Source organism: Zonotrichia albicollis, chromosome 19, assembly GCF_047830755.1.
Source record: "Zonotrichia albicollis isolate bZonAlb1 chromosome 19, bZonAlb1.hap1, whole genome shotgun sequence".
In the NCBI taxonomy this organism is placed as follows: Eukaryota; Metazoa; Chordata; class Aves; order Passeriformes; family Passerellidae; genus Zonotrichia; species Zonotrichia albicollis.
The window spans coordinates 4,272,094-4,296,738 of NC_133837.1; the positions used below are offsets into that span (position 1 = coordinate 4,272,094).

A 24,645-nucleotide genomic window follows, 5' to 3' on the forward strand; every position below is an offset into this window, starting at 1 on the left:
ATTGCCTTTTTCTTCCTGAGGAATTACCCAGATTGGGGCCACAGCCCCACTTTAGCCAACGGTGTTCAGGAGTTGGGCCATAACGGAAATTCAGTTGCAAAACTAAAATTGCAATCCTATAATTAAGGTCAAAAGACAAAAAGGCAGTTACCAACAGGGATGCTGGGGTTAATCACTGGATTAATACTTAACACAAGAGTTCCTGAAAGACAGTTGGTTATGCATTAACATGTGAGGGGAAAGCTTCCTCTGTCACACCAACACCTGACTAATGCCCACGAGATGGAGATGATTTACATAAATTAATGGTACTTTGTATTATTATACACGTTCTAAAATTACTGCATCTTTAAAATATGCCACAGTATTATTTGTCTCCCTTCGCCCTTCAAAAGAGTCAAAAGAGTACGTATGAGCTGACCATTGGTCTCTAAAATGTCTAAATAAAATCATTATGTCATTTCAGACATTCCCTCCCCCCTCATCTGACATTATGGAATGGGATGAAGAGCAAATAACAAAGAGGTTTATTAACACATTTTTGTCTGTGGCAATGCATTTGAGGAAAGTACTAAACTGACCACAAAGCTGCCTGCACTTGTGTAGCTTTGGTAGTCCTTGTTTTTATACACCACAAAAAATAGGGGTGCTATTCCTGCAATTAGAAGAAGCAGACAGACAGCCAGAGAAGAAGCAAAGTCACATATCCCAAAAGAAGCTCTCTTCCAAAAAACACCAGAAAAAAGCATTCCCTTGTATAAGCCAGAGGGTACAGAGCCTCATCAGCAATACTCCCTGAATTAAACAACTCAGCAAGTCTTGGAATAATGTGAAGTGAAAGGGTTAAAAAAGATAAAAATCACATGAGGGCAAATTAGTTATGCAGTTGTCAAGCGAAAGCCATTTAATGAGCTTTATCAAATAGAAGAGCAAGTCATGAGGCTTGATGAGAACTTCTAATTTTGCACCTGTCTGAAGGACTGTGTCCTTTCATCATCACCCGAGCTTCACCCTCTGAGACAAGACAGTGCCAGTCAGCTGTCCCCAGAACACAAGAAGCGAAAAGCTCAGCACCAAGAGAGTAAATGCCTTGGCCAAGGGCACGGAGGGAATTCACCATCCCGGCATCAAATTCTCTGTCCCAGCAATGTCCCCGCTGCCCTGCTCGCGGCAGGTCCCTCACAGAGCTGCTCTGTCCTTGCGAGCACTCGCTCTGCCCTTTCAATGAGCACAGGAGAAAAGCTCCTTGTCCTGGAGCCGCAAGGAAACCGGGCAGCACAAAGAAAAGTTACTCGCTTTAACATCGCCCCAAACTATCGCAGCCAGGGAATCCGTTCAAGTCTCACGGCAGAAAAAGGCGTCATTAAAAGGTAAAGAAGAAACTCCTCTCTCGGAGGAGATGCACAGAGGAAGCCGGCAACAAGTGCCGGCCCTCGGGCGCCCCGGGGAGCTGGCACCGGCTCTGGCGTGCCTCCTCTCCCTCCCTCTTTGGCACACATGTAACACGAAACTTCGCATCTCCACGACAACCAGCAACAAAAAAAAAAAAAAAAAAAAAAAAAAAAAAAAAAAAAAAAAAAAGAAAGGCAGAGACAACAGCTGGCTGTCAGCGGCGGAGCAGAGAGGAGCCGAGCGAGCAGCGAGCCGCAGGATGAGGGGAGAGATGACGTGAAAAGTTTAAGAAGACGAAAGAATAACAAGAGGAGAAGCAGAGCTGGCGGTCGGGTAAGGCTGAGCTGTCGCTGCTGTTCGGTGAAGCGCGGAGGGGCTGGAGCCGGGGGAGCTGCCCCGGCTCGGTCAGCCATGGAGCACAGCTTGGGAGGAGGAATTTGCTTGCCAGGGACACCGAGCAGCGAAGGTGGCAGGAGAAAAGCTTTTAATGGGATTGCGGAGAGCTGCGCCGCAGCCGCCCTCTAACAAAAGGAGCTCCAAGCCCGACTCCCCAACTCCTCTGCCGTGACAAAGGCAGGCTGCTCGGCTTTCTGTGCTCGTACAGAACCAATGTCCCGATAAACTGGTGACCTGATCCAGGGATAGTCGGTGTGGACAAGGCAGCTGGGTCCGAGCTGTGCGTGCCTTAGCGGGGAGCAGAGCCACGGCTTTTCCCGCAGCTCCTCCCAGCTGCAGCCAAGTTTTATCCCCCAAATCCTGATGCAGAGAGCTTAGAAAACAAACCCCGGTCGGGGAACTAGCACGCTGTGCAAGTTAAGCATCTGTGTCCAATAGAAATAAACGGAAAGATTTTACAGAGCTGCTAATGAGAACATTTAAAAAAGAAGAAGAATTCAGCCAGTGTATCAGGCACAGATGCTGGTTTAGTGCTCAAAGCAGCAGGAGAAGCGCTGCTCTGAGGGGCACGTTCATGCACACACACAGCTCAGGGCTTACAGAAACCACACCGTCAAGTTTGAATGTAGTGAGAAGGGAAGGAAGAGTAAAAAGATCACCTAAATAGATTAAATTTTACAACATAGAATCATTTAGGTTGAAAAAGACATTTTAGGCCATTGTGTCCAAGCTTTGGTTTTACAGAGGTGTCCCACCTGCGCTCCCATCTCCGTTTTGCTGTTGGGTATGGGAAGAGGGACTGGTAATGGAGACTGGCCTTATAAATCCCAATTTTCTGCTATCTGAAGCTGACTTCTCTGTTTGGAAGCTGCTGCAGCTCCCAGCGCTGAGCTGGGACCCCTCAGCCTCTGCCAGGAGGTGCCGGGCAGTCAGCTGTTTACAAACTGGAGCAGAAAGCCAATTCTCACACAAAAAGGTCTTCCCAATCCTACACATGCCTGTAGGGAGGAATGTTAAGGATCAGGTATTTCCACTTCTCTCCATTTCCATTAACGAGGAATGGAGGGCAGGTCTTTCTGACCCAGTGTTGTACAAACATGGAATTGGAACTGCCTGAGTGAGGAGAGGTAGCAGCTCTGACCCACAGCCTCCAGGCTGGCCCTAAGGCTCAAGGGGATGGAGGGAAGTTTCCACCCTGCTAATGGAGAGTCTCTGTAGGTTGCTTGATGCAGTTAAGAGAGGTTCTTAAATAAAGCATGTGAAAAAACAAAGTTTAGCGAAACAACAAAGAAAAAAAATAAGGAGGGAGGAGTGAGGGGAGAAGGGCAGGGGAGGGAAGGAGGTGGAGAAACATGCCAAGAAAATCTTAATGGGTTTGGCTGGGGGCTTGTCCAGCTGCAGCCATGCTGTTGATGTGTGGGGGGAGAGGCACAGCAATGTGAAACACATGTCTGGATAAAACCAGCAGGACATGGCTTGTGTTACAGCTGTCACAGCGCACGGGCCTCAGCCTGACTGCAACCAACAGCGGGTGTGGGATGAAGGCACAAAATAATCCCAGTTTGACAGAGTGGAGACAAGCCCTGAGCACAGAGCCTGCCGCGGGCCAGCAGGCACTGCGAGGGGCTGGGAGCAGCACCCACCCCCAGCTCCATGCAGGCTCTGCCCATGCAGCCACAGCTCATGAGCCTTCTAACAATTCCTCCTGAGGCAGCAGCTTTTGATTTTTGAGCTCCTACACCCCAGTGGCACCTTTACTAGGATTAGTCCAGGATATTTCAAAAAGCTCAAAAATGCATGTAATTTAGGAGACTTGTAGATGTGAGATCAAGGACAGGGCACAGAGGTGGCTGTTACAAGCTGGAGGAGTTTCCAGCACTCTCAGGGCCTCCAGATGCTGGAACTCAAGCACCAACTACTGATAGTAGATCCCACTATGTTTGTGAAGTCACTAAAAGGCTTTCACAGGCACACAGCTACCTCTCAGCCAGCTTCCTGGGAAATGGATATTTTGCTAATATTAGAATAGACTTTCAGGCTAGATTCAAGCATCACCAACCCTAAAAAAAGTTCTCTTGTAGAAGAGCTACAGGTTTATTTTTAAAATTGACCTTTTCCTTTCATTGGGTGGCTCAGTGTTTTGTTTTCCCCACTTAAAAATTTTCTAGTAGTGAGGAATTATCTCATGAGGTTTTGTGGATGTGTTTGTGGGATGGACTGGAGAAAACCAGGGTGATAGCAGAGGTGTAAAGACTCCCAGCTCAGCGTCCCAGTGGGCACCTCTGCTACTGAAACTGGGAATTCAGTGCCTTTTTACATTAATCTAATATTAGGTTGTAGGGAAGAGAAGGCACATTTACAGTGCTGCCTCAAAACACATCTCCAAATAGTGGGTGGTGGAGATGACAGGGTATTCCAGCCAAAGGGTGACCCAGGCAGGGCAGCTTTAAAATCTCAGGAATGTGTGGCCTTCTGCTCCAAACCAACTGACACAGTCCCAGCTTTTCTCCCATGGCATTGAGCTACAATTTACCAGTTTGGGTGTGTGCTGTTCAAGGGCTGAATTCTCTTGATACTGGAAACTATTTTCATCTGTTTGGGAATGAATTATAGGTCTGTCTGGCTCTGTGCACTCCTGTTTTAAGAAAAAATGGGTTTGTCTGAACTATAGTTAAGATTCACATGGCTGGTCAAGTACAGTCATGGCAGCAAACACTGCATTAACAATGATGAGAGACTGATAATGCAACTGCTTTTCTATGGTCCTTTTCATCTCAGCAGTACACTAAAAGCTTAGAACAATAAACAATCATGCAGGAATTATGACATGTTACACCAAAATGCATCCACTGTAGGCACACCTAGAAACCCAGCATTGTTTGAGAACAGGAAGCACTGCAGACCTTATCCATATAAAATCAGGACATTTCAGGGACCAAGAACAAAGCTGGTGCATTTGAAACTGGCCAAGCCTTCATTTTCTTTAAGAAGTGGCCAAGTACAGTCAGAGCTTATTTTAGAGTTTCAGACCAGAATAAAAAGCATCCCCTCCCCTTTGGCTGCTCAGCACCCTCCTTCCCTGAGGTTGGGCTTGCCTTGTAAGATTTCCAACCAGATAAGCCTCCACAATCCATACAGGCTTCCCATCCCTGTACAGCTCCAATTTCAACCAATTTATTGGACTAGTCTGAGTAAGAACAACACAACATTTGCTTCTTCAAAGCCCCAGTCTTAAGGAAAAGCCAAGGTTGCAATGAGAATGTTGCCCTGGCATTCCACTTGATGGGAACATCAGGAAGGTTCTGCTTGGTAAGGTCTCTGGAGCCATCCTGCTGTGGGAGGAGAGCCAACTCACCACCACTGGGACCTGCTGCATTGGGACTAGAGGCATTGGCAGCTTCTTTTTCCCCACTAATTCCCCCTTCCAAAGCTTTATCTCCACTTGTAGCTTATTAAAGCAATAAACCCATGCAAGCACAGTGAAACCAATGGATCAGGATTATGGCAAGAACAATATGAGGAGCATGGCTGGGTTGGGAGCAAACAAGAGTGGAAAGCACACTTTCATGTATATCCATCCTCAACAGGCTCAGTGAACAAAGTGTTCAAAGTACTGAGCAAAACAATGGCCAGTTCAGTTTATAACTGCAGCAAAACCAGGGACTTGCTGCCTTTCTATCTAAAGATTTCCCAGCATGCTGGAAACTTGGACACACAACAATTGACAAACAGAGCTCTGATGTGGTTCCATGTTCTGCTGTCTTGCAGAGATGAAGTCACCCAGCAGTGGGACGTGATGTCTTACCCAAAGTCACAACCAGGGAGCATCACTGGCAGGCCAGGGACACTGCCTGTATTTACTAACTTCCAGTCCTGGGGCTAAACCACAAACTTAAATTTGTGCTTTTTGCACTAAAAAAGGCTGCTCAAATAGCCCCAGGGCTATGTGTAAACAAGTGTCTCATTCTCAGCAGCAAATTTCAGCTCACCCACTCCCTACAGTTCACCTGTGGATGCAGCTGTATCCACACACAGATCAACACAGACCAGAAACCCCAAATGTACAGCAAAAATGCAAAACCAAAATGTACAGCAATTCCAAAAGACTCACAGCAGCCTCACCAGCTTCAGGCAGACACAGGGATGTGGGACCTCACTGTACATGGTCATCTCAAAGCTTTTTTCTTGGAAAAAGAAGCCTCCATATGCAGCCAGTTCACATAGAAAGGAACCTTGATGGAGGCTTTTCTCTTGAATGTCTAGATTGAGGCTTTTTAATGGCTTTATTCTCCAAGGGACTGAGCAGGCAACTTCTTTGAGTGCTTCAGCATGGCATGAGTCCATTAAAACAACTCAGAAAGATAATTTCAGTGCTATTATGGCAATTTTCACAGCTTTCTTCAGTGGGCACAGCAAGATGAATCTGCATTAGGGCTTTCTGGGAATGTCAACCTATGTAAGTCCTAAACACAGGACATGCACTTGGGGTTTCCAGGGTCATGTAATCCTTGCAGCTGAGCAGCACACCTGCAGCTGTTTGCCATTCCCCTGCATCATTTCTGTGCTCTGTCCTTTCAACCAAGGCTAATAACTCATGGCACATGGCAGAAGGGGCCTTTTTTTTTTTTCATCAAAACCAAATAAACCCAAATTAAATGATTTGTTTTATTCCCTCCCCCTGCTGGGCCTTGCAACATGAGAGGAGGGCAGAAAGGTTTGATGATCTAGTTCCACTGGCATCACTGATTGGATGAGTTATTTCTTAAGTCAAAACCATGAACTTCAGGCTGCCACCCCATCCCAGCAGGATGTCACAAACTGCCTGTGACAAGACCTTGTATTACTTTCTTTTCTGTGTGGGATTCTTATCTTGCCTCTCATCATCTGATTTTCACTTCATGTGAGCTCCAGCTACAGCTGTGGAGCAGAATTCCCTGACATCAGTCTGACAGTGTGTTATGAAGGCCACATTGCAGTGTGGACATTCAGGACTTTTTCCATGACATGGATGAGTTACATCAGCTCTGCTGCCCTACAGCCAAGTCTCCTCTGCTCTGGAGGGTTCCCATCCTCAGTGGGTGAAGTTTTGAGGAAGGACAGTGATGAGCAAGAAGAAATTCTCAATTGAGGAAAACACTGGTAGACAATTATATTTTCTCCAAACTCATGAGAATCTCTGAGGTTCTAACTTGAGTGGCTTTTCCAGCCTCTAAAACAGCACTCCAGGCCTAGAAAGTAAACTGTCAGTTAAGGCCCACAACCTTAAGTTTCAAACCTCTTAAGACTTCCCTGTTTAATAATAATCATCAGAGTTACTGCTTCAACTGAATATCCTGCACCACCTGGCCTTTACTACTGTTGGTGACTGGAAGCTTATTTGAACACAACATAATAAAACAAAAGGAATTAATTCTCACAGCTCCACTCTGTTATTGTAATGTCATCACCTTTGTGTTGTAAATGAGGCAGATGCATAAAACAGCTGGTTTAAATCACACTATCCTCACCCTTGTGCTAAACTCAAGGGTAAAATCTTGGTTCCACTGAAATCAATTGGGAAAAGGTCCCATCAAAACTAGTCCTGAAGAAAGACTTTACATCACAAGTAGAATGGAACATACAAAAGTCCATTAATGTAACTGTCTTTCTTGGAGGAGTTTTACTTTTTTCCTTTAAGAATTATTTTATTCTTCACCCTTTTACCTTGCTGCAGAAGCAGAAATCCCAAAGCAGAGAGTCCTTGAAGCAGCAGAAAATGCAATCAGAAAAACATTTGCTTCCTCATGAGTAGGTTGGAGACTGCACCACCACCATCAAACTCTGTCCCTGATGTAATTCAGACCAAGGTAAACAAGCAACATTCCTTGCAAGTTTTAGAATAAAAACTCCTCCACTCAGCTCCAGATCAGGTACCATGGGCAGAGTGGAATGTCCATTACAGAGACAGGCTTCATTATTTTTGACTAAGCACTCTGCTAATCCACATGCAGTTCTACAATCAGCAGAACTCAGTAATTTTACCCTGTATAACCAAATTTCAAAGCCTGACTCTTATACCTGTTGCTTCTGGTGCAACCCAAAGCATGGCATGGAAGTTCACAGCAAATTCATTATGAGGAGAGCTTCTGGACAGGCAGAAACACCTCCAAAGGGAACAAACATTTTCACAATGTTAAAGCCAGAAATATTATTTTTTGATTTTTTTTTTCTTCTAGAGCCAAGAACAGAAAGCACAAATCATTTCACCTCTGCCTCATCCACCATGTCTTAGAATGGAATCAAAATTGAAAACCTGTTGACACGGAATCCTGCAGCACTAAGGACAAAGCAGCCGTTTCTGGAGAAGCTCACTTGGGGTATGCAATCATCTGGAAAGAAGTATTTAACCCTAGTCCCAAAAGGTGACCTTTTCAGGTCAAAAGCCCACAGCTCTGCCTCCTTCCTGAATTGTAGTGATCTTTCTGTAGATGAGGATTTTCCATCCACCCCCATTTCTAAGAAACCAGCTGGTTCCGATTTTTATTCCTTAGCTTGGATTTAAAAGAACAAAGAAAACCCTTTTTGAATTGCATAAACATACAAAACTAATTTAACTTGGCACTGTAGTACTTAAGCCCAGCATGCAAAGAAACAGCCAAAGTCTCTCTGTCCTCAGTGTGTTTAGAAAAACTGAACTCCAAGCATCCATTTGTTTGAGTAACCAAGCCAGATGTTCCATAAGGAACTAGCTGGTTTGTTCTGGAAATGTTGTCTTGGTCACTTGGCTTTGTGTTATCACCAAGATCAGGATATTAAATTGCAATGTTCAAGTCCCAAAGCCCAGTGTTGCCTGTTACAACACACACAAACCAGCACATTTTGATATTATAATGAAATAAGAGTTATAACCCATTCAAGTGTTGACCTGTCTAAACACTTGTTTCAGGTGGAACTATGGATAGTTGTAAAAAATATCCAATTCCAGTTCCTGACTGAAGCAACATTTGAAGATCCATAGGTCTCATGCCAGCTAGTTTGTTGCAATGCCTCCTAAAATCTTGTTCATGGGGTAAAAGAACAGCAAATATTGGTGACAAAACTGAGGCATTTAACTTTAACTACACTAATAATATTTTCAGTAACAAGAGCTCCTGGTGATCACTCTGGGAATAAAGAAGGCCTAAGATTACTGAGCAGGGCAGGAGGGATTAGCTGCACAGAGGAGAGATCTCCCTGACACATCCAGGGGCTTTTGCTTTGCTCATCATCAGCAGTGATGGGTGGAATCCACTGTTCAATTCATATATTGCTCTGTGGCTTAAAATAAAAAAAAAAAAACCCTAAATTTAGCTTTCTTTATAAAGCTGCATTCATCTGTAAGAACTTGAAAAGCATCCAGCTCTCTCTAGTGAATGCAGACTTTAATTTTTAGCATCACATACAGTAAAACTGGTTAATAAAATATTATTAATACTATTGTATTAATAATCTTATTTTATTAATACTATTAATAAATCTTATCTTATTAATACTATTGTATTGAGTTGTTGAGGTAAATGCCTTTTTTAAGGTATTTTGAGGGAAATCCCCCTTTTTTTGAAGGGGGGTTCTGTAGCTCAAAGTGCAAAAAGCCTTCAAGGGAGTCTACTTTGTGTTATTCAGTAACAAACAACTGAAGACTATGTACAGTGGAGTTCAGCATTCAAACTGGGTTAGAAGTGCATTTGTTTCTGGAAGGACAAGTTCGCACAACTGGAAAAAAAGGTGCTTTGATTGGGTGAGAGCAGGCACTGTCCAGTCTAACTCAGGGCCTGCTGCAAGAAGTGTCCTTGTAGAAGAAACACCATTTGGACTCTGCTTAACAGTAGTTGACAAAAACACTCTTGCAGCTGGATTTTGAAATTAAAACAGTGCCAGGACACGTAGACAATTAATAGTCCTCCACCTTAGCTACTGGGAACAAGGACTGAGACCAGATAAACTTGTTTTCCTTGTGATCACTGGCTGTATAAGAAGGCTGGCAGCTCCTTAGCGTTAGTCAGTGAAAAGGTTTCTTCTCTGTTTGGTTCTCCTGCAGCATAAAGCCTGGAGAGGTTGTGACAGAATGTCTTCTGAAAGCTTTCTGAAGGAAGTTCAAGCCATTGGTGAGAAGTTTCTCCTCAAGCTCCAGAAACTGCCCAAGGCTGAGCCAGTGGAGATTGTCAGCTTTTCTGTGGTTCTTCTGTTTATTGGTGAGTTTGTGGGTGGAGGCAAAGGGGTGTCAGAATTTCTCTCCTCTCCTATGGGGACAACTTGCTCCACAGGCTGTGTAGGAGGGTTGGTGGTGTTGGCTGTTGTTTTCTAGGCTGTGCTCTAAGGCCCAGGTTAATTCCTAGGTAATTTTTACCATTCAGTGTGTACCTCTACATGGTTGCAGAGCATGACAGGTAACAGGATAGCTTTCCCCAAAGCTCCCTTTTTAAACATTAGTTAAATCAGCAATATTTTAACCAACCCAGAGCTGCTGTAATGTTTTGATGCATAGGAGATAGTTTATGACAAATGGTCCAAGAGCATCTCCCTGCCACAGAAGACACTTAAGAGGGGCTCTGAGTGTCATTTCTGTATTGGCTCAGTGAATTCAGATGAGTCTATTTATTCTCCTCTGGTAATAGTAAAATCCCTCCTGCTGCTCTGTGTGGGGATGGCATGGAAGGAGTAGCAACTGGATCAAGAACTGTTGGGTCAAGGAGGATGAAGTTTGTTTATACAATGGGAAAATAAGCAGGAAGGAAGACAGGCCCTGCTCCTGGCCAAAAGGAAGGGTGTGTATTCAGCTGGACACTCCTCCCTGGGCTGGAATTCACAATGTCACACCTGCTGCTTTATTTGGTTCATCCCTACAGCTGGTTCCCCACAGGTCAGGTTACCTGGCAGCCCAGGTCCAGGCTTTAAAGGAACACAGGCACACACAGAGGCAGGCTCACATTCTTACATGTTCTGCAGGATGGAACATGTCATCCTTTTCTACTCCAGATAAACTAACACATCCCTGCCAACACCTGCATCCTGGTCAGAGTAGAGGACAGTCAGTTAGCCCACTGTTCTCTGAAATGAACCCCTGCATTTGAAGTATCTTATTTTTTCAAGCTAAATACAGAAGAGTAAAGCCAACCCAGTCACAAGTCTCTATGCTTAAAGAGTGTGCTGAACTCACTCTTCAGAATTACAACTGCCAGTCTGAGCAATCAAACTCCCTCAAGTCTGGTTACGCAAAAATCCAAAGCTGGATTTTCGTCCTTTCCAGGCACATGGGCTGTGCTTAGGTACTGCATGTCAGCTCCCAAACAACAGCCCATTAAGTGGGCAAAGAAACCCTCACATGGTTTGGAATGTAGCTCTTAAGGTCTTGAAATGCCTGGTAATGATTGTCCAGATTAAATGGAAAACCAATACAAAGGAACAGGAACTTAGGAGGAGGAAGATGGGGATATAGGGCAAAAAAAGAATTCTCAAGAAACCAGGTTTTGCTCATTTTGCTGCTCACCAAACAACCTGGAGGAGACATAGGGTTACTCTGCAGTAGGAAGAGGAGACATAGGGTTACTCTGATTGTTCCTGTGCTGTGAAGCAATGGCATTTGTTTCTCTCTGCAGTTACTGTGCTGGTGCTCACAATCATTGCCTGCAGTTGCTGCTGCTGTGGCTGCGATGGACGCCCTGAGCCCCGACGCAAGAGCCAAGTCAGCCCAGCTGCCCATTCCTGAAGGGACACAGCCTGCTATGCAGGACACACATGGACATCAGCATCAGTGCTATGGGAATGGCTTTCCACACTAGCCCACTGAAAATGGCAACAACAAGATTAATGAACACGACTCAGAGGACCAGAAATCACAGCATGGAGTTCCTTCTCTCTGTGATAGCCACTACTGTGACAAGGAAGGTAAAGCTCCTTTACCATCACTGTGTCCCTCTTCTGGGCTGGGATGGGGTGGGAGGACATGGACACAAATTGCTGAGAAAAGAGAGAGCTTTCCCAAAGCCAGCCCTGCAGCTGGGCCAGCTGAGGATCCCCCCATGGACACGGAGCCATGGAGCAAAGCAGAGGCCACGCACAGAGCCACAGACGGGGCACTGCCTGCTCTCCTCACCACAAGGATGGTACTGGGCATTAGCAAAACCCACTGGCACCACTGGGAGGTCCAATTGCTCAGGTCATCGTGGATCAAGGCCAAACTTGCTCCAGGAGACACGTTTAGCTGAGATATCTGCTGGAAAGAACAAATGGTGGACCCTCTCATCCAGATGTGCCAGCTGAGGCTCTGAGTACAGCTGGTGTCATTTCATTGGTGATGTGATGATGGGAAATTGCCAAAGAAGAAAACAGATCATGTGGAATACTCTTTGTAAATAGAAAGATGATGGCAAAAGGGAAAAACTCACCAATCCTATGGCTTATTTTGATCATTCTCTGTTCAACATGCTCCCTCCCCACCCCTGTGGTTCCTACTCTTCTGCCTATTGCAGATGAATGGCTCTTGCAGAGCATGGGAGCTCCAGGAGATGAACAAATCCCAGTCCTTACTTGAGGGATCTCTGTGCCTGACTCTCTGCACTGTGTGCAGTTTATTTTAGTAGCCATGAACATGATGCCAAGGGTGTGTTTATGAGCAAGCACAGAGGCATTTCAGAGGAGTGACACATGATGGGAGCCATCACTTCAGGGTATGTGCACAGCAGCTGACAGCGGGCACTGTGACAGAGCAGAGCCCAGAATGGGCTGCTGGGCTGGAGTTAACAAGTGCAAATAAATCCCTCTTCCATGCTGCAGCCTCTGTGCATGTCTGGTTTGCACTCTGGTGAACTTCCGAAAGGGATTTACCGACACAAGGCTGAGGCCACCGCTGCCACAACTGGCACAGCACAGCAAGGCCACAATTCTGCACTAAACTCTGAACCACTGGTGTCTCAGCACCAAATGGGAGACCAGCCACCTTTGTGAGAAGGTAGAAACAATTACATGAATATAGAGATGTCATCTTTTTTGCCTCTGTATCCCAACTAAGGGTATGTACCAAAGCCAACGTCTAGCTAGGGAGAACAGAATCATCAAGGTTTTAACAGTGGGCTTTAAAATACTCTTCACACTTCAGGAGTTACAGAAAAATAAAGAAGTCACTGTATAGAAATGTATTTTCTCTGTTGCCTGCACCCATATTAGTAAAAGGCACATTACTTCAGCTTCTTATGTATTTAATGCACTTTATTTTTTGCCAACAAACCGGATCTAGGTATTTGGTATTTTTGTATTGCTGCACATTGGAATATATCTGCAGCCAGAGACATAGTCTAAGAGTTATAAGAAAAATAAAATTCCTAAAACTACCAGTGTTACTTTTAAATTAATAAAAAGAAAAACTCTCCAGTTGAAAATGAGGATGTTCTTTAGAAATAAATATCTGAGACTCAGCATGACAACCGCCCAGAGCAGACTGAACTAACGTGAGTTACTGCATGCACAGTTACACTGAGACAACAAAGTGTAAAAAAAAAAAGAAAAAAAAATTATTAGGCTGTCCCAAAGCTTTCACTGCCAACCAACATGTTAGGGGGAAACAATCTCAAGCATGGCATCAATTTAAACATTCAGAGGTGCATCACACCAACCTCCTGTCACATAAGTCTTTGCTCATTTCACTCACAAATGAGTGGCAAAGTGACATCAGGAGCCTCAGAATCTCTTTTGCAGAAACAGACTCAACAGATGTTTTTGTATCTAGATTAAGTCACGAGACCCAGGGAAGAACAGAGCTCACTTTCTTTGCAGGCTTGTGCTAGACAGTGCCAGCTGCAGACATGAACAGCATCCCATTGAGGGCTGTTCCAGCAGCACAGAGCCAGCCTGTGCAAAGACAGAGGGAAGCTTGGCAGGCTGGACACACACCAAGGGCTGACAGGTTGCTGTCACTGGGAACAAGCTGCCAGGCCTTATCTCAACAGGAAAAGCCACAAATGCATGTTCCCAGTGGTGGTACAAGTTAAACCACTGACAGATACCAGGCAGAGGAACAAGAGAAATGGCTCCTGTCTTATCTCAGCCACTGCAAGTTCCTGAATTAGAAACAGAATAAACACAGCAGTGTTAAAAAAAAAAGGGAAGGAAAGAAAAACAGGCAATCCTCTAAAGGATTCAGGTGGCTTTCTGGAGCAGAGGACCAGCTACCACGTAGAGGGGGTCAGTTTCTACACACTTGTTTGGACCTCACAGGCCTGATGTCCTGATGTTCTGTTTTGTCCCACTGCACTCAGCTGGACTATTCCTACAGCTGGACTCAGACATGCCATGCTTGATCTGCTGCTTTCTTGCATGCATTCAGGGTAGCCTGAAAGATGCCAGCAAGTGCCCAGCTTCCTGCAGCTCTTCAGCTTCTGCTGACTACAAACCTGCTGGTCCCTGGGTCCCTGCTCAGCACTCACACTAACTTTTGTGTTTGAGCTTCAATCAGTACTGAAATACAGACACCTACAGGGAGCAGCAGTGAGGATGGATCCTCTTGTTTCAACCTGCAGAGGGAAATTCAGAAAAGCACAAAATAAGGCAAGGCTGCTTCTAACACAGCAACTGCCATTCATATTGTGAAAGCCTAGGAGGAACTGCATGGGAATACATTACTTCAGTTGTGAAGATAAAAAGTGTTGAAATTGTTTCTTTCCCTGAGGAACCTCAAAGAGCCAGCAAGGCCAACCCCTCCAGCAGAAGTGGTTGAAGTTCTACTAATGACTTAATGGAATAGCTTCTGTTCTGTAACATTATCCCTCTGGTTTGCTTGGCTTGTGAAAAATAAGTTTCCTTTTACACAGGCAGTGTAAAAGTAAGTTTCCTTATTTTTCACAGGCTTGTGAAAAATAAGTTTCCTTTTACATACAGGCAGTGTCACACACCACACTCCTCCTTCTGCCCTCCCTTCTCTCTCCAGCACCATCCCTCTGTCCTTCTCCAGTCAGGAAAGTGATAGAGAGTTTTATTGCAGCTCACATCAGTGCAATGCTCTGGAATGGGTTTATTCACCTGAACTGTCACAGTGAATTTTGGACTGCAGGGCAATCCTGTTCAGTCTCACTCCAGTCTCCTGCTGGAGCTTGCAACACAGATCCAGTTGGGATCCAGGAAACACAGCCCTCTTCTCTCCACCACATCCTGCAGCCTGCCCCAGACAGAGGCCACAGTGGGCCTTTACAAGCCCTGCCACAGCTGTAGGAGTGGGTAAAGCCATGAAGAGGAAAAAATGTCTGAGGAACAGCTGAAATAGGACTTCTAAGCTGGGTTCAAGGCCTTTGATTTGATTAGATTAGCCACACCTTTGCAGGAATTAATCAGCTGTTAATCATTTACTTCAGCCCAAAGAGGAAACGTCCAGGTTACCTCCACAAGTCTCCAGGTACAGCAAGGGGTCCCCTCACCACAGGCCAAGATCTCTTGGAGGAGTGAAGAGGAGGCAACAGAGGAAACACAACAGCTTCAGGTATTTATAAAATGTCATACAGCTCTCCTTTCTGGGAGGTGAACTGCACTTAGCACATGAGACAGGAACTTCCTGGGGGATGCAGTCCCACGGGATTTCTGCCTTTGGGTCTAAGGAACTTATATCTAGGCTGCCTCATTCTTGAAGGCAAAGGAATCCAGAACAGCTTTGATGTCCTGTGGGCTGGTTGGTTAAAGGCTGAGCACAGTGATCTGCCATCTACCCAGAAAACAAACCATTAACTGAATAAATCTGGCTGTTGAGAAAGAAACAAAAACTTTAGCAAGTGTGAGTTTGTGCTTCAACTCAAATCCAGCCTGCTGAGCATGAAACACTTTACAGGAGTAATTCTTCTTCTTAGAGTGTGCAGGATACAGACATAAGAGGTAGCAAATCAAGCAAATTTTCAAAAATAACCTGTAGCTCTTCCTGTATTACACATGCATAATCACATTTGCAAGAAAGTGTGAGAAATATTCCATCATTTCCCTTGAGAAGCAGAGAAGCTTTAGTAAAACCACAAGATGCTCAGTAAGAGATGCTGGATGTTCTTTAGAAAGCTGACAGTGAAGTCATTATTCAAAGTGTCAGTGAAAGAGCAAGTGAGTAGAAGCCACTGAGATCCCAGTTTAAATTATTACTGGACCTCCTTGTGGGAGGAAAATTTATGCTTTTATTGCAGAGTAACAGAAACCATTACTAAAGCAAACTTCATTAGCAGGAGTTTAATATAAAATTAGGACACCCTTATTAACATATTTGGACTATTCTAAGCCCTATGGAAGAAACAAGTTGTACATGATCCTTGCTTATTATTGGTGGGGCTTTTTGCTTGATTTTTTTAAAGTAAGTGTTTCTTTAATCTCCATTGTGACCTCAGAGTTTAAGCCCCCAACTCTCCCTTTTAGAGATCCCTGCAATGGTATCAAGGAATTTTTCCCACTGAATTCTTGTTTTTTATGTATAGGCTGTACAGCTGACACAGAGTTCATATTGCACATGCTGGAGAGACTGTATTATTGAGAATATTGATAAGCTATGATTAAAATAAATCTCAACAGATTGCTGTAGAGCAAGCAGCTTTTCCTCTTTAAATCTCTGTAGATCTGATTGTTAAACCAGTCTCAGCTGGATTTCTTCTGGTTTATGCTCCCATTTCTGTGAAGGTGACCCTCCTTTTGGAGGGGGATGCCTGCAGGCACAGACACCATGCATACCTGCACTGGTTTTGGGGCTGAGGGCATGGAGAGAATACAAGACCTGACCCTGTTGTTGTCTGTCCCCAGCAGGGTGCAAGCCAGCATGTCACTAGAGCAAGAGGCATCCTCAGAGCTGCAAGACCTAAAGAGCCTGATTGCAACAAGTGGTTGGGCTCTTGGAGGGCTGGTGGTGATTGTCATCTTCTGCTCTGTTTTTATTGCTCTCATTTTGTTTGCTGCTATCTTTGGGTGCTGCACATCTCCAAGGCACAGACGGGGTGGCTCATAGCCAGCAAAGTGGGGACACAGAACTCGGTACAGCTGAGCAAGAACCAGCCTGGGTACAACCTGATTGTGTTGTTCACAGAAAACTCTCACCTCACTCCCTGCGTGGTTATTTCTCTTCATGCAACTTCCCTGCATCAAGAACAATGTCCCAGTGGCAGCAAGTTGTTCTGCAGGCCACAGCAAACTCACTACATGAGGCTGTCTGGATTCAGGAACCGCAACATTCAGCGAATACCAAAGTAAACTCGTCTCTGATTTTCATCTTTCAAGCAAAACCACCAACTAGAGGTGGCAAATGGTCAGCCACCACCTAAATCTGATAAAGATGTGTTCTGCTGCTGCAGCTACATGTGTTGGGAGGGGGGGTTTCATCCTGTAAAAGGGCAGTAGGAAACTCTGGCCCTGAAAGCTTTGAACCCACTCTCTAAAAGCAGCTTAGACCATTGTTCTCCTGTCATACTCAGGCCTAAATACACTATGCAAAAACTTACTTGCCAGTACACAGTCTGTCTTTATTTGTTCTTATTTATTACCTTGCAAGGTCACAGTTTGAGGTTTGCTTTCACTGTTTAGATAGTGGGTAGAACTGTATTAATTCAATATGTAAAAAAGAAATGCAACATGGCTTTGCTTCCCACAGCACCTCAGTCACCTGCAGAGTTATGAGCAGGGAAGCCAAGCAGGGGTGCTGCACTATGGGACTCTGGGGTGCACACCCCATGATTTGCAGTTGGAAGAGTGGATCAAGCTGGGTAAGGGAAGAAAAAGTCTGGGATGGGGTGATTTCTGATTAAGTCAGTGATATTCCCTTACTCAGATTATTACTTTGAGGGTGGTGAGATATTGGGACAGGTTGCCCAGAGAAGTTATGGATGCCCCATCCCTTGGAAGGCCAGGTAGGATGGGGCGTGGAGCAACCTGGCCTAAGGGAAAGTGTCCCTGTCCATGGCAGGGGGTTGAACTAGGTCATCTTAAAGGTTTCTTCCAACCCAAACCATTCTATGATTATACAAAAGTCAGCCACTACAGCCATCTGTGATCTGGGGCAGAGCTCCTCAGACAAGTGGATCAAATTCTTAGGAAAAGAAGTCTCCCAGCAGCTATTTCACAGCATCACCCTGACTTTGGACAAAGAAGTGCCCCTCTGAGTGCCCCAGGGCTCAGTGCTGTGCCACACTTCACTACAAACAAGACCATCCCATTAACCCAGGATTTGTTTGCCAAACATGACAAGAGGAGAACACTCTCACCAAGGCACCAGAAAAGCAGCATGTGTTACATTCATGCTGAAAAAGCTGTTCTAGACCCACATGTGAAAAATGAAACAAAATGAAGAACTTGTAAGCATGACACACAAAGATCATTTTTAGTTAGTGGACATATACTGCTCTCTTCTTGGCAAAATTACAGCTTTGATGTCTGACCCAGCATAGAACAGCAATTAGTACAATTACAGCATGCAGGGCATGAACTAAACCTGAACAAGGCATGTTGTGGTTGCTAGTCTGCATTTAGATTGGGCACATCCATAATTTGAGCCTGTTTCTGAAACATTCTAAGCACCACCAAGTCTAAGTTCTAAGGTCAGTGAGAATCACAGACACTGCAGAGTGGAGATGCTGAGATTTACAGAGACATTAAATCCAAATGCTTCAATCCCATGGCTCTCTGCCCCCTTAGGAGAGGAGTGAAGGAGGAGAGTCAAAACAAAAGCAAATGCAACAAAGTTAACCCATGATCAAAGATGGAATATTGTAAAATGTATCACCAGAGAAGTTAAACATCCTCCTGACTTGGTCAGACTCCAAGACCAAGGTCTCAGTTAGCTCAGAGGTGGGAGTGTTAAGAGATTTCTCAGGGACACATGCAGCATCTCAGCCATAACAGTTTCTTGGAAGAACAGGGCATGTTTTCCCCAGCACTAACAGTGGTCTGTGAAAGAAATGCACTCACCCCAGCTCCTCACAGAAGTTCACAATGGCATCAAAAGCTGTCATCACAGCTTTGTCAGACTCTTTTAAGGTGCCTTTTTTTTCCTGAAAGTAGATGGGATAAGGAACTGTAGTCTTCAATGTAAATTTACACAGAGTAACTCTAGCAATGATCAAATCCAACCCTTCTGAGCTACATGGCAAACAGCTACAGACACCTCCCTGTCTCTGCTCTATTCCTCTGGCTCTGGCAGTCTTTTCCTTCCCTGCCTCCCTTCCTTCTGCTAGCCCTTGAAATGGGGCTCCACACAGCTCTAGACTCAGAACATTTCATTTCATCTCTTCCTATTCAGAGGTTACTGCAGGCAAAGCAGAGCAGAGCAAGGCAGGGTGATGCAGGCAGGTGGGTACAGTTCTGCAGCTCTCACCTGGATGTTAGAGAGCTCCTTCTTGATCAGGAAGCTGACTTGATCCCTGTCATTCCTTGAGTAATAAAGGCGACAGCAGGATGGTTTTCCATCCCTCCCAGCTCTGCCAGACTCCTGGTAATACCCAGCCATTGACTTGGCAATATTCCAGTGGGCAACAAATCTGCAAGGGGTAAAACAGGGAACGTGAGGCTGCAGGTTTCTCAGAGACTGGTGTCTGTGGGCATCAACAACAGCAAAAAACAGGGCAGAAAACATAAAAAAAGAGTGAGCACAGCAAGAGAATTTGCACATTGAAGTTTTAGTCCTCTTAACGCACAAGACATGGAAAGCAGCAGAGCTGTAAGAAAACAAATGCACCTGGGCAGCATGTGGGCAGGATGCCACTCCACATGGATAGAAAAGAATGAGCATTTGAATATCCCAAACATGCAAACAACTGTGCAGCTATGAAGACTGGGAATAAGAACACTGAATTCAATAGTTTGGGAGATTTTACCAATATAAATACCAATTATAAAATACAGCATTAATAGAAAAGTCATATTTATTTTGTGGGACACAACTGCACCATTACAAAACACATTTTTAAATACCTTCTTTTAAAAAGACATTTAGCCAAAATCTCCATGGGAAATTCCACCTCACTGTGCTTCTCAGATGAAGACAACCTTCCTAACCAAAAAATATGACTACATAATCATTACTAAATTTTATGTAATCTCTGCAGGAAGGCTTTCAACACAGCACTGCAAGACTGCTGTAAACCTGCTTGTACCTGACTATTCAGCAATGCAGCTTATACCTGTTTTGGGAGGATTGCACAGCAATGCTGCCAATGTTTTCAAGTCTGCCTCAAAGCCAGCATGACCCAAGGGCAGGTATGATGCATATGGGTGTAGCTAAAGATTAAATGACAAAAGCAAGCAAATGTGTTTCTTCAAACACAAACAGCCCAGGAACAGGCCAAGCAGGAAGCATCAGAGCCCTGCACATTTAAACCCCATCAGGAAGTTTGCTGAAGAAATTGATAGATAATTTTAAGCAGAACTGAATTAACAGTGAAGACAGAGGAGCAGATTCCATCAGAATAAAAAGAGACACCACCTCTGTTTTCCCTTTTGTCCAGAAGAGTCACCTCCACAAGTTGTCAGACCTGATCTGATTTGGTAACATATCCATGAATACTCAGAAATCTGCCAGCACAGAGCAAAGGCTAAGCAGCAGTGCCTTGTTAACTAGGCTTGGGTATAATGTTCTTTAAGTTATTTTTAAAAATCCTGTAAAGAGTCGTTTTAACTCTTGTAAGGTAACCAGATTACAAGCATATTTCAGCTATATTTCACTTTCAGTTACTCTCTGCCTTTTTTAATGACCACTGGACAGGGCAGAGGGCTTCAGCAGGTCATTAATTCATGTCCTAGGAGACTCCTCACTTCTCTGTTTGGAAAGATGCACCAAGGAGTACAATTGTCACTGCTATGGCCCTGTTTCCTGGCAGCACAGTGACAAAGGCTGGCACAGTTGTGAACTGATGGGATTGGCTCAGTGATATCCTGCCCTTCTCTCACAGTATTCAGAGCAGCTTCTGTATGTGGATTTTAGAGATCAGGTCAGTTGTGGGTGTTGTCTGAGCTGCACCTGAATTTTCCCTCCAGTAAGTGCTCACAATAATAACTCAGCACAGCCATATTGCAGGGCAGGAATTCCAACCCAGAGCCCTTATGGGGACAGCAATCTCAGAGGAACAGCAAACCATGTGCAAAGTTTCTGTCCTTGGACCAGAGCTGTATTTTTATATGGTTATTGCCATTTGTGAAGGGCTATTTTTTCCCTATTGCAATGCAAGAGATCTCCAAAAAAAGCTGGCTCTGACTATTTTAATCGAGGGTGGGTGAATTATTTTAGGTGCAGATTTTCTTTCCACTGCTTTTAGACAGCAACTATTGCACTGAGAGAAGTGAAAGAGACAGCTGTGATTGCACTGAGAGGGCTCTTTCTGAAACCCTAGAGGGTGTGGCAGAAAAGCATTCCTCCCATTTTCTTGATTTTAAGGCTGACTGGCAAAGAGCAGCTCTGCTGCCTTGTGTTTAATGTTTTTACAAAGCCTTCCCAAAGGTTTGCTTTTGCTGCTTTCAAGATAAAAAACTTCCAGCACTGGTTTTGTTGGTTTAAGCAAGTGTTCATCAGGCAGTTGAGTCAGGTGGGTTAGGTAACAGAGCCTGAGACTTTTCCTTCCCCCTGCTCAGGTTTCAGTCTCTGATGGTGCACAGCACTCAGCCTCACACACCTGACATTGCCTTTGTCTACTCCCATTCCAAAACTGATGGTTGCAACAATGACAGGGATCTTCTCCTCCATCCATTCATTCTGGACAGAAGTCCTGTCAGCTGCCTTGAGCCCTGGGAAGGAAAAGAGAAGAAAGTAAACAACAGCACAAAAAACCAGACCAAAACAAACAAACAAACCCCAACCCCCAAAAATAAAAGACAACCATCAAAGAAGCATCATAAACAAAACAAAACCCCCCCCAAAAAAAACAAGAAGGAAAGAAACAGGAGGATTTTCTTTCTGATCCATTCCCCCATTGCAGGCAAACTCCCTCACTAAAACTGTCTGATGTACACACTCTTTTCTTCCCAGTGTTTGAACTGGCCTGGGACCAAGCAGAAGTCAGCAGCAGCTGGTTTTATTCCAGAGAAAAACATCTAGCTCCCCACCCAGGATAAAAGCAGTTGTTATATTCAGGCCATGAAAGATCCAACAAAACCAACAGTTCTGGAGACAAGGGAATGCCATTGTGGTGAGGGCCTGCCCTTACCTCACAGACCTGATGTCTGAGCATCACACAGAGTGCAGAGCAGGCCTAGAAAGCTCTTTTCTAGGTAGCCCCAAGCCAGGTGACAGAGTTCAGTTCTCCCAGGCAGTGAGAGATGCAGACTGCAGTACCTGCATGGTAGGCCTTGGCCTTCAGCCCTCTGTAGCTCAGCTCAATGGCCAGCTGGTCACACACATCCCTCATCCTGCAGTACACGATGCCACAGCCGGAGTACACCTGGGAGCCAGGAGACAGAGCCAGGACAGGGCCTCAAGTCAAACAACTGAGCTGCAAGTACAGCCCCTCATCCTCTCCCATCTCACAAACACACCCAGCTGCAGAGGTTATAGCTGAGCTGCAGAGTTATTTTGAGAATTAGTGTTAGAGCAGGCAATTCAACACTTCAAATCCTTCTGCTCACCCTCACAACACTAAAAATGCAGAACACAAACATACAATGGTCACAGAAGATGCGACAAACCAAGTGGAAATGCTTGTTCTCTATTCCTAATCAATTTTCTTTTAGACTAACCCCCTTCTTAGGATATCTCTGACAGGACCACAGCCTTCACACTCTACCTGTTTTGGGGGAACTAAAAAACATTTGTGTGCACTTTCAGACGACTTAGAAAATACACACAAGCACTCTCCTTCCTGGGACCTCCTCAATTCCTGCCACAAACCTGTCAGGGCCTCACCAACCCCTGAAAGGCCAGGGAACATTAGGGTAGATCTTGTCCAGTTTAGTTTTCTTCCCTAAAGGTAAAACCTACCCCAGCAGCTCCCTTCACTTCCAGCGCCTTCAGACAGAAATCCTTCAAGTTGGCGTAGGGATCAGCGAGGAGCTCTTTGAACTGCACATCATAGAACAAGTTAGATCTGAAACAAGGAGTCTTGAAGGTGGAAAGTGGCTGCTTGAGCTTGAGAGCTGCCACCACATCCTCCTGGACCTGCTTGGTGGCAGTGGCAGTCAGGGCCACGCAGGGGGTGCGGGGGAGGCGGCTGCGCAGGGAGCCCAGGCGCAGATAGTCGGGGCGGAAATCGTGTCCCCACTGGGACACACAGTGAGCCTCATCTATCACCAGGTAGGACAGCAGGTTCCTGGCCACCAGGGAGTTCAGTGTTGGCTGGAAGGAAGAGGCAGCTGCCATCTCTGGGGTGATGTACAGGAGCTTTACTTGAGGCTTCTCGCTTGCCAAGTCGGCCAGGATGGTTTTCTTCTCCTGGGCAGACAGCTTGGAGTTCAGAGAGCAGGCTTTGATCTTCAGAGCCAGCAGGTGATCCACCTGATCCTAGAGTAAAATCAAATAGGAATAAAGAAAGTCATCAGCACCAAGAAAGATTAGTAGGGAGAGCCAGGTGAGGCTCCAGCTTCCACCTCCAGGATCAAATCCCAGGACCTACAGCCCTGTTAGTTACAGCTTCCATTCTAGATGCCTTTTCCTTCACCTGGGAGCTCCATCCAGCTCTGACATTCAGATGCCTTTTCCTTCACCTGGGAGCTCCATCCAGCTCTTACATTCAGATGCCTTTTCCTTCTCCTGTGAGCTCCATCCAGCTCTTACATTCAGCTCCATTTTTGTGCATCCGTTCACTTTAAGATAATTTTTTTTTGCTGCTAGGGAACACCAGCAGGGATCTGTGCAGAACAACTCATCACAGGCTCAGTGACCTGAACACATCTCAGCATTTACACTACAGAGCTGTCACAGATGGAAAATGAACACTGCCACCCTGCAAGAACAGGGAGCAGCTCACTCCTAAATAACTGCAGCATGTCCTAACACAACTGAGACAGGACAAAGTGCAAGGACCATGCAAATCACCACTGCAGCAGAACCAGAAGCATGGGTGACAGCTGTGTCATGAGAACCAAGAAGAAAACATTGCATCACATCCAGATGAACACTGGCCATACAAATTCACTTCCCTGTCCCCTGCTCACTGGCACTTGACTTGCACCTGACATTTCAGGATATGAAGAGTCCTGAAAAGCAGGTATCTCATTATTTTACTCAATATCTGGCTTCAATAATTGATTTAATGTCTGTTTCTGTTTTCTGTTCACTGTCACCCCTCAGCCTTCCCTATAATGAAGTGCACAGGCTGAACTCTTGAAGTTTGGCTACATCATGATCATTTCAGGCACAGCAACCCCTTCTCAGGGTTGGATAAGAAGACTCTGGGCGTTTACTCCAGCTCTATCCTCTAAGACTCAAAGAGCTTATCTCAACCTATTTGTAACTCTCTTATCAATGATATCTTAACCTCCATGTCATTAATATTGGCCAGTTTCATCAGTAATCCTCACACTTGGAACAAATTCACTGTTTATAGTACCTTCCTGAGAAGTACCACCAAGCCTGCTATCATTTTCCATGTGTATAACAGACTGTAAAGGAGTTAAATAATTCCACAAATAGCAAATCCCAAACCAGCAGCCTGCAGCAGCAGATGTCACAGTGCCAATGGTCTGCACAAGTCTGAGCAATGCTACAGCTGCTCTTACAGGAAATTGTTTCTCCCAACAGGTGATGAAACAGTAGAAAAGGCAAAATAGAGGGAAAAAAAAGCCTCACAGATGAAAATGCTCATGGAGCAGCTCTACTAAACCAGCTTCTTCCCATCACAGACTGACTGCAACAAAAAGACATTTTGATGCAGAACGAATTGTGCCTTCAAAGGCAACTTCATCACTCCTGGAGTTATT

At 45.0% G+C, this 24,645-nt stretch overlaps 2 protein-coding genes across 8 annotated transcripts in view; one reads left to right on the top strand and one right to left on the bottom strand.

Moving 5' to 3' along the window:
• Nucleotides 1-24,645, bottom strand: part of RECQL5 (RecQ like helicase 5) — a 38,462-nt gene that overhangs the window by 11,091 nt on the left and 2,726 nt on the right. For 4 of the 6 annotated variants that reach the window (XM_005494078.4, XM_014272059.3, XM_014272060.3 and 1 more), the window contains 5 exons: nucleotides 22,709-23,227; nucleotides 22,067-22,172; nucleotides 21,408-21,519; nucleotides 19,118-19,280; nucleotides 18,712-18,794 (listed from right to left, as the gene is read on the bottom strand). In XM_005494078.4, coding sequence (XP_005494135.2) covers nucleotides 18,712-18,794; nucleotides 19,118-19,280; nucleotides 21,408-21,519; nucleotides 22,067-22,172; nucleotides 22,709-23,227 — 983 coding nt within the window. Of the gene's footprint in view, nucleotides 1-11,401; nucleotides 13,860-14,179; nucleotides 14,313-18,711; nucleotides 18,795-19,117; nucleotides 19,281-21,407; nucleotides 21,520-22,066; nucleotides 22,173-22,708; nucleotides 23,228-24,645 lie in introns of those variants that run through there. The other 2 variants (XM_074555293.1, XM_026797479.2) reach the window with 2 other exon arrangements.
• Nucleotides 1,141-17,722, top strand: SMIM5 (small integral membrane protein 5). 2 transcript variants are annotated; one of them, XM_026797481.2, is made up of 5 exons: nucleotides 1,155-1,725; nucleotides 8,004-8,144; nucleotides 9,845-9,998; nucleotides 11,403-15,271; nucleotides 16,558-17,722. In XM_026797481.2, the coding sequence occupies exons 3-4, from the start codon at nucleotides 9,872-9,874 to the stop codon at nucleotides 11,510-11,512; spliced, it is 237 nt and encodes a 78-aa protein (XP_026653282.1). In that variant the 5' UTR covers nucleotides 1,155-1,725; nucleotides 8,004-8,144; nucleotides 9,845-9,871; the 3' UTR covers nucleotides 11,513-15,271; nucleotides 16,558-17,722. The 2 variants fall into 2 exon arrangements, with proteins under 2 accessions (XP_074411396.1, XP_026653282.1); XM_074555295.1 differs by lacking the exon at nucleotides 8,004-8,144 and having other exon boundaries at nucleotides 1,141-1,725.